The 9,961-nt window shown below is 30.0% G+C and overlaps 1 protein-coding gene across 3 annotated transcripts in view; it reads left to right on the top strand.

Annotated features, from left to right (window-relative positions):
* The first annotated feature begins 1,027 nt into the window (after positions 1–1,027).
* The window catches only part of LOC132920801 (sodium- and chloride-dependent GABA transporter ine), a 34,129-nt gene continuing 25,195 nt past the window's right edge, over positions 1,028–9,961 (top strand). The window contains exons 1-2 of one of the 3 annotated variants that reach the window (XM_060983477.1): positions 1,028–1,052; positions 9,297–9,774. In XM_060983477.1, the coding sequence (XP_060839460.1) occupies positions 1,043–1,052; positions 9,297–9,774 (488 nt within the window). In that variant the 5' untranslated portion in view covers positions 1,028–1,042. Of the gene's footprint in view, positions 1,053–4,621; positions 5,262–9,296; positions 9,775–9,961 lie in introns of those variants that run through there. The other 2 variants (XM_060983478.1, XM_060983476.1) reach the window with 2 other exon arrangements.

Below are 9,961 nucleotides of genomic sequence, written 5' to 3'. Positions count from 1 at the left end.
GATTGTATTGTATTTAAGAAAGTTCTTTGTACATACAGAATATTATTAAGATATAATCTATAATTTAAAAGTTAATATTAAATACAGTTTCAAAACATTATACATACTTTGTACATGTACTTAAATTAAATTTAGTTTTCAAAGTTTATCTTTAATGATTACAATGTACATTGAACATTTTAAATAATAATATTATGCTTGATTGTCTGTAAATTGTATTTTAATATAGTTTAATTTACTCTGCATTAATTGGAATTTACTGTAATCTGTAGTAACTATGTATATAAAAGTACCAATTTTTTTCACGGATATTCAAATTTGAAAAAATGCATTCATCGCTTCGTTTGACGTTTAGTATCTAAAACATAATAGTATCAATTTAAACTAATACATTATAGATTTACATTTAATTATATTTAAATTTAAATAATAATTAATAATTTAGTTTAATTTTATAGCAATTTTATCTTATGAAATATTCAAATACTAGTCCATTATAAAATATACGTAAGTTGTAAGTACGCTTATCTTTTTTAATTTACTGTATATAGTATGTACAGTGTATATTATAAGAACACTTTATCTCAAAAAAATAAAAATTTTGCAATATTTGTTATAAAAAGATAAGTAAACTGATAAATAATAATAATAATTTTTACAAACATACATAATTTGAGATAACATTGTAATAATTCATCTCATACGTGTAGGCAATATAAAATGCTAATATGTATTTTATGTTATCGGTTATAAGGTAAGAAACGAATTAAATTCTTGCAAAAAAAAAAAATAAATAAAAATAAAGTATAATTTATGATAATTTTAAGTAAAACCTATAAGATTTTAATATTCAGTACATTCCAGTTTTAAAACTTACGCTGACGGCTCAGTGTTATACAACTGCATTTTTTTTTTTTACTATTTTTAGTTTAAAATATACATTTTTTTATTTATAAAATGTGTAAATCGTTATTCTAATAAAAAAAACTGTATTTTTTAAGAAATATACATACTTTTTAATTTCTGTCGAATTTCGGTCTACATGGATATTGGTAATTATTTGAAGTTATCTATCTTTATTTTGACTTTTATTATGTTGCTAATTAAATATACTAACAATTTTCATTTTATAACAGATATATTGTTTGTTTACTTCTTATTATACTTAATATAATTTCTGTCTTATAAAATTCATAAACAATAAAATTAAGTTATAATATAATCATATTAGTTACAGTTAATATCTTACCTAATTGATGTTACAAACACGTTTTAGTGTCTATCTTTAAAGTGACTCTATAATTATTACTCTTATTATAGTTTCCGCATAGTTGATATTTGTCACTTTCAATTCGATTCAAAGATTGAAAACAGAATCAGGATCACTCTGAATTTAAAATGAAATAATAACAATTATTACAAACACTGTGTTAAATAAAAAATAGAAACATTATATTTATTATTTATTGGTACAACCAAAATAAATGTAAGATTATATTATCTTAATTAGGAAAGTCCAATATATATCTGTTAGACGTAAAATATTTGATTTTCAATCATTTATGTTCTTACAATCATGTATTCATGTGTATTTTGTATATACGTGTACACGATAAGTAATCGATAAAATACTTCAATTTTAAACTTTGAGGGTGATTTTGAATAGAAAATTGTATCTAGTTTATATTTTAGAGAGGTTAAAACAAAAAAAATGTATTAAGAAAAACAGGAATTTTTGATGAAATTGATATTGTTTTTTTTTGTGTAACTCGAAAATAAATAATTGTAGACACTAAATTTTCACTGAATGTTTATATTATGATTTTCATTATATTATATAATAATATTTTTTAAATTCTTAACTCTTTTTGAGTTATTTATAGACATAAGATATAAAACATTTTTAAAAAAATGTTCCATAAATGTCGAAAATAATATTTACTGGGACAAAGCTTTTTAATTTTTATACTTAAAATATCATTGGACGATATTACTTATTTAAAGATAAAAAAAGATTTTAATGATTTTGTTATAATTTGAAAATATTATTTATGGAAACTCATAAAATAATGTATACTGTGGTATTATAAAATAAATATATACTATTATTATAATTAAATACTAATAATACCTACTATAAAGTATAAATGCAATGTTTTCAGAAAAAAATATTACCAACTTATTATAATACTAAAAGTAAAATAAATGACTTTATAGTTATATAAAAAAACATATCACAAGTGATATAGACTGGCAGACCGTCTCCGCTTAGAATCGTTTTCCGTTTGCAACGATATATTATATCATTGAATTCAAATTTAACATTTCGCCTTAATAGTGTCCCACTCGACACTCAATGTAGGTACATCAGAGCGGTACCCACTTGCCTATCTATTTTCGTTGAATTCGTTCTTGAAATAAACTAATCAAACAGATAATTGTTTCATTCTTAAAACATACAATATAAGGTCTAATTGCCATATCTGCAGTTCTGAATATAATTGGATTAATTATTTTAATGAATGTATTTAAATTAGATTTCACGTTCCAATAAGAACAGCAATATTACCTATTACTTATGAGGTATAAATGTATAATATGTTTATCGAATAGTTTACGTGTTTTAGACTAAATAATGGTCATGCATGCAAAATATGATTATAATACTGTTTACTATTACTAATTATAAGATATGTGTATACCTATAAACGCCATAAAAATGTTGAATTATATACGTTATTATGAATTGTGCAACGAAGGAAATTTCCATTTGTTCCGAACTTTAAAAATACACATACCTGACATAACTACCTATTTATTATTATACTTATACTATAATATTATGTTAATAGTGTTTGTACGTATATATATATATATATATACAGGAATACAAGATTATTTTTTAAACAGTGGATACCTATTATGTTGGTTGGTTTTTGTGATTTTAGAATTTCTCGATTATGCGAGGAATATATTCCTTTTAGATAAATTTTTTTTTTTTTTGTGTTTGTGTCATCATGTCTTGCCATCTTAAAACAGAATATTTATCATTGCATGAATTCAAATTAACACGTTTATATCATTACAGTAAGCTATTCAATAACAACGAAGTACGCCCAAAACCTACTATATAGTAAAAGCAAGTTCTTGATGAACTTTAATATTTTAATAATCTAATGGCGTAATACTCAGAATGGACAGAATATTGTTGCATAAATTTCAAATTTTGATCAAATCGTTTTTTTATTTATATAGGTTACCTATTAGTTTAATTTAAAGTTTGGATTAGCTGAAGAGTGCACCATGTAATACTCTGAATTTCACGGGGTATTCTTTGACTTATCGCTAAAATAGTATTCGTAAACTTTAAATGGTTATAAAAAATAATAAACTATCACACGTTGTAATGTAATTTACGATGTACCTAGTGTTTAAGACATTCTTCAAACGATTTCTAGAAATTTTTAATATACGAAAAATGTTGACCACGATAATGAACATCGTTAACTGTTAAAATAATCAACCTATATTACTTGTGTACAATATTAAATGCGCGTACAGACATTGCTTTTATATAATATAAATATATATTAGTATATATATTTACAACGTACATTTTTAAATTCATATTTCAAATCAGAATAGTATTCGAAGTATTCAGATAGGTATATAAAAATCCAATCTCAGATAAACAGTTAATATTAAGGTATAACAGATATGAGTATTTAAAGTTATACTCGTAACTCGTACGTACTTTGAAAAATATTCTGCTTTGCATGTAATAAGTAATTATTAAAAACGTGTTTACATTAAAACAACGTAAAAACCCCTGAAAAAAAACTAAAACGATAAAAAAAAATGGTATAAATATAATATTTAACAAAATATATGGTTTTGCGCATTGACTAAATCATATAAGAATTGTTTAAATCGTATAGTACCGCATATATTACCTATATTATCTCATTCAAATGCCGGTGTATAGATAGTCATTAGATACTATTGGAAATTTAGACCGCAAACTATGATTATCGCGTGGATATATGCAATGTGCGACATGACGTATATTATATGTCGTAATGCGGTCCTATTACTCTCTCTAATCTCTGTACATGATAATAACATGACGTATACGTAAAGGTGTATATATTATACAGGTGCGGTGTCGGTGCGCCGAAGAGCGTGGATCACGCGCGGTGATAATAATTATTAATGATCCGGACGACGACTGCAGCAGACGACGAGTGTCTACGGCAAAGCATTTCGCATTTCGCGGCATCGTTTGACTGTCGATTCGCATACGGGATACTTTCTACAACGCGTATCGAAATAATCGTAACGTGACTGGCCGCAGGAAGTATATATCCGGAGAGCTGGCGGCCGGCAGATTTGCGAATCCAAAAATCGAAACACGCCAAGGAAAAAAAAAACCGTGTTTTCCTTCCCCGGCATCGGCAACCGGTTGCGCGCCCCATAATCGACGACCAATAACTACTACGTTGCGCGGCAACGGCGGCGACGCGATGATAATGAAAAACCGGAGCTCGCGCGATTACACGAAATGTAATAACAAATAATAATAATACAATCTACCGCGCGACGGTGGGTGGGGGGAACCAGTAACACTCGCGCGCGTCTCCCGAGTGTCGATCGCACGTCGATCCGTCGGTGCAGTCCGGCGTACATCGCGCCAATCGTCGTACCGCGCTCAACATCGGGCACCGGCATCGTGATGATCATGATGATAATGACAACATTTCTATAAACGTTTTCCGCTCAGATTCGTCGTATCGAGAAGGAAAAAAAAATCGCGATACACATACACGTCATCCTACCGCCGTCGGTATTTAACAACGCACAGTAAACATTACATTCAACCCATTTACGTCATATACCGGAGCGTACAACCCCGGCAGACGTCATGTCCGCGCGCGCCAGACGAGTGAGTCGAATCGCGATCGTCGAACCGGGGGTGCCGTCCGTCTAGCCGATAGTAGATACTTAATATAAATTCAACGACGAAACCGTCGTCGTACGTTTATCGTTCGTAAATATAATATATTTACGGAAATCTATACCGCTCGGACAGCGTATTATAATAGTATATCGTGTATACACCGCCATGTCTGCCGGACTCAAACGGAACATCAACAACAACGTGGTCGACACCACCGCCGACCGGAAATGGAGCCCGGAAGTCCATACGAAAATATTCATACCGCCCATTAGCGTCACGGAACCCCCAGCGAAATTGGCCAAAGGTAGGACGAGCGAGAGCGCGCGAATCCGTTAACCGCGACCGTCTGGAACTGCAGCGGTGCATCGTGTGTCACGTGCGATGTCTGAGTATATTATCTACACGTCGGTGCCTATTTATACTATTAATATTGTAATATCTTCACTGTTACTTTTCTAATCGGTGCGATTAGTTTTTTCTCTATTTAAATTCCGCGCCAAATCTTTTCTCTAACCGTATAATGATACAAGTGTGTGGTATAGCACCTACCTGTGTTTATAAATTTATGATCACGAAATAATGTCGTTACCTACGTTATTTTATACGGCGCGTATTGTGATTTGTGACACAACGCACACCACACGCATATAATAATATGACATAGCTGGTATACTCATCATCAGCTATACACATAATAATAAATAATATTATAATACGTTCGTAGTTAGGCTTAGGTACGCGTATTTTAGTTCAATGAACTTTTTTATAAAATGTATTTTAAAAGTAAAATCATGTTTGAATTTACGGTTCATTCACACTTTTGCAATGAAATAACGTTTTGACGCTGAACAATAATTGACTAGTCGTGTTTCAGTATAATCAAAAAATAACTTAGTTTTTTTTTCGGCAAACAATAGTTTACATATATTAAAAAAAACAATTATTTAAATGCTATTTTTACAAAATAAATAAAGCTTACTTTGGTTCTCAATAAACTCTTGGGACGAGGGCATCAAAAATATTTTCCCCTGTCTTACACATATAATAAAATATATAAAAATTCTTTCCCAGTATTTCACTTAATGTAATTACATTATTGAAACAAAGGTATTATTACCTTTGTTATATCAATTAAAATTAATATTATCTGTGATTTGTTAGACCCTTATTTTTAATATGTATTTTGATTCTCAACTTTTTAAGTGTGATTATATTTTTTTTAGTTATTAGAAACTAGAAAGGAACTATTAATGAATTATCAACAGTATAATTATTTGTAACTTTCCTAAGAATAAAAATATTATAAAAAAGCTTCTGACAAAACACAGATAATTATTTTCTTTATAATACATTTTTGTAATAGGTTATAATTATAACCATAAATTATATACCTTTTAACAATGTAATCTCAATGAGTGAAAAACGGTAACACTACTCGTGTAAACTATAAAGAGGTATTAACCATATTACATAAGTATAATACGGAAAAAATATTATCCTGATGTGCCCTCTTAATACGATATGTAAATTTGTTGGTAACAAAATCAATATATCTACCCATAATCTTAATTAAATAATGCAGATTACGTTAGGTTAGGTTAGGTAGGTAATAAATTATTTAGGTATATTTTTATTTTTATTCTTTGTTTTGCACAAATCCTTTAATTTTTAATATTATATATCTTTTTCAAATGTTTTCACAATCATTTTTTTTTGTTTATATTTCTAGATCATTTTATAAAAGTAAAGTATCTGTAATAATTTAAATAAAAAATTATACTCTTTATTCAGCATCTAAAATTTAAAACATCTATGTCCGGACTGATGCATAAAACACTAACAAACCGTTATCTATATACATCATTTGATTATTGCGTACATATGATATATAATAGTCAGTCACCAAAAAGTTTTACGCAACAAGAATATAAAATACATTAAAATGTAATATATATTTATATTTTATACATATATACTGCCAGGATATTGATTTAAGTTACATATTTTAATAACTTATTAAGTGGAGTAAACAAATATATGTATAGGAAAATAATATACTACTAGAAAATTGTCCATTTAATTATAGACAAAGTTACAAAATTGAGTATGGATATTTTCTTATTTAATTTTATAGTGTATAAATTAAAATCTGTATGTATAGAACTCATTACTTATAGGTACCACCTATTTAATTATTTAGAACAAAATGTATATTATACACAATTTAATTAAATATAATATTAAGTATTACCAAACATGGTAAAACATATTGGGTGATTCATCAAGTATCCTTTTCCTTATTTTTTCTTTCAATTATGAATTCATTACAATTTTGTTTTTTATAAGTTTGGGTTAAGTATACTGAAGAATCATATTTTCAAAACTTTAGATTTTTTTTTGAAAATGTTGATGTATACATATCGAAATTTAAACGAATTTAGAACGAATTATAAAACTTTAAGTACTAAAGATCTTTTTCTATGATAACAGGTTTAAAAGATATGGAGGCTATGGTGATTTCAAAATTATAAGTATCTGTATAGTGATAATTAATCAATATTATTTTTTTACAATTATATAATTTTCAATGATAATTCAATAAATTATAATAAGATTAAAATGTTACACATATTTTCTATTTTATGTAAAATCATTATTAAGAACTATAGTAATATACTATATTTTTATCGTTAGTATAATAGTATAGGTACACTGGTACAAAAAGTTTAGTAACTCAAAAACTACTTGTTTTAATTTTGATTTGGACGCCTCAACTTTCATCATTAAAATATGAATAATAATTTATAGTAATAAAGTTGGTTCCCAGTTAACAAAAGAGAAGTTGTGTTACCACATAATAACCCTTAATTTATAGAAAAAAGTCTATATATTTAAATATAATATATTTTTCAAGTATACCAATCTAAAAATTGCAAAAACCAGAATTTTAATAAATGCATTATTAAATTATAAAAGCGGGATGAGCGTGCCTAGTGGAACACTTAGTAAATTTCTTCATAATAATGTTCCGACGGCAAATGTTTTACACACATATTATATCAACGTACATCTCGGTGTTAAAGTTTTCAAAAAAAATGTTACCACTTTTCGGTTATATATAAAACTAAATGTTCTACGACTAGAGATTGTTTGTGGTTCACGCAAAACACCAGCGATATGGTTGAACGAACACAATTTCTTTACATCACACATTCTTTTGGTTTTATACACTTCATCGGCTATAGAACGAAAAATCGGCACGTAGCGTTGCGTACCTAATAAGTATAATTCGATATTGATGCACTACAACGCCCCTCTTGTGATATATTGACTGTAAATATTACGTACTTATGTAGACAAAAATCAGTTAAAATTTTTTTTTTTTCGTAAGGGAGGTTTATAAAAACTTAAAATACCTACATATTCTTTGGTGAAATAAATCTTAAACCAATAATAATTTCAACATTTTTTTTTTACTAAAATCATAAAATATAAATTAAAAAAACTAAGACGTTTATTTGTTCTTTTAACCAATTTCGTGTATTTCATTCAATTAGATAACCAGAATTTCAAACACTCCGATATACCTCTCTATACCAGCTTAGTTTATTTTCTACGGACAAGATTCAAAAATTTAAAATATCAAAATTATTTTCTAAACTTTTTTAGGTGTTGGGGAGAGGAATAAGTGATCTAATTTCTTCTTTAAATTTTTTCTACCAATGAGCATATCGATTATCTATACCGTCTATCAACGATGTCCAATCATTTCAGAGCGATCAATTCTTTACACAGTATACCACGACGTTCAAACCAATCCGCGAAATATTTAGAAATTGAATTCCGGTACCAACTATTATGTTATGACTTTCTAGGAACAATATATATTAATCTCCTACTTAGGCCCTAGTCTTACATGATCATCATTCTGAAGTGAAAAATTGGTTTAAATAAATTCTGGTATATTATTATACTTATGGAATTCAGCATTCAGCAATAAAGCATAAGCGTTATATTCTATATATTTTTCTGGAATAGATTGTTATTGTTATTGGCCTATATACTCTGTTTAACGAGAGAACGTATCGCGGACCGACATAAATCGGTTCTTTTGTGCATCTTCACGTAGGTAACACCTTTCCCATAGTATATAGAACCGATCTCGATGCAACAGAGTGTTGTGTAGAGATCCACAGAGTTGGCGCGTTCTCTCGATGATGGACACGATAGAGTCGATAAATCGAGTACATATTACGTATACATTATAAATTACAATAACTCAAATAACGACCATATAATATAATACGTAATGTGTTTATAATATTGGGTTTTCCAACAGAAGTCAGTGGCGCGACCACTCAACAAGAGCCGCGGCGGAAGTACGTGACGACGGCGGTCGGCAGCAGCGGAAGCGACAGTAGCGACGGTGGATGTGCGGGTGGTGGTGGTGTGGAAAGGGGCCGACGGCATCCGGTGTCGCGGACCGGTTCGTACCGTGGCCAGCCGCAGCCGTTGTCACCCATGTCGACCGGGGCGCTGTCGCCCAGCCTCCGGTCGCTCGGCGTGCCGGGCTCGCCGTCTGCGGCCGCGATGGCTATCGGTTCCGCGAACCACAGCTCGAACTGCGGCAGCGGTGGCATGAACGCAACGTCGCACCACCAGCACCGGGACGCGTCGCCGCTCCGGTCCTGGTCGGACGCCGTGTCCGTCCGGTCGCTGGCGTCCATCGGCATGGGCTCGACGGACGGCCGGAAGCTGACCATCGCCAAAGTGCCCACTTCGCCAGCGGAACTGCTCAACTTGGCCAGCCCTCAAACGTAATATATACAATTAAACCTTTATACTCACTAACATTATAATCTCCATCTGTGGCACTGAGAGTTCAACACTGCACGCGCGAGGTATAATAATAATATTTTCGTTGAAATAACTGGGACGCAATTTAAATATTTCACTATGACATTAAATACTATTAAAAAAGAAGATTAATTCTCGTGCAATTAC

Source organism: Rhopalosiphum padi, chromosome 2, assembly GCF_020882245.1.
Source record: "Rhopalosiphum padi isolate XX-2018 chromosome 2, ASM2088224v1, whole genome shotgun sequence".
In the NCBI taxonomy this organism is placed as follows: Eukaryota; Metazoa; Arthropoda; class Insecta; order Hemiptera; family Aphididae; genus Rhopalosiphum; species Rhopalosiphum padi.
Note: the sequence above shows the minus strand (reverse complement) of the source record. Positions and strands in the feature narration are given on the sequence as shown.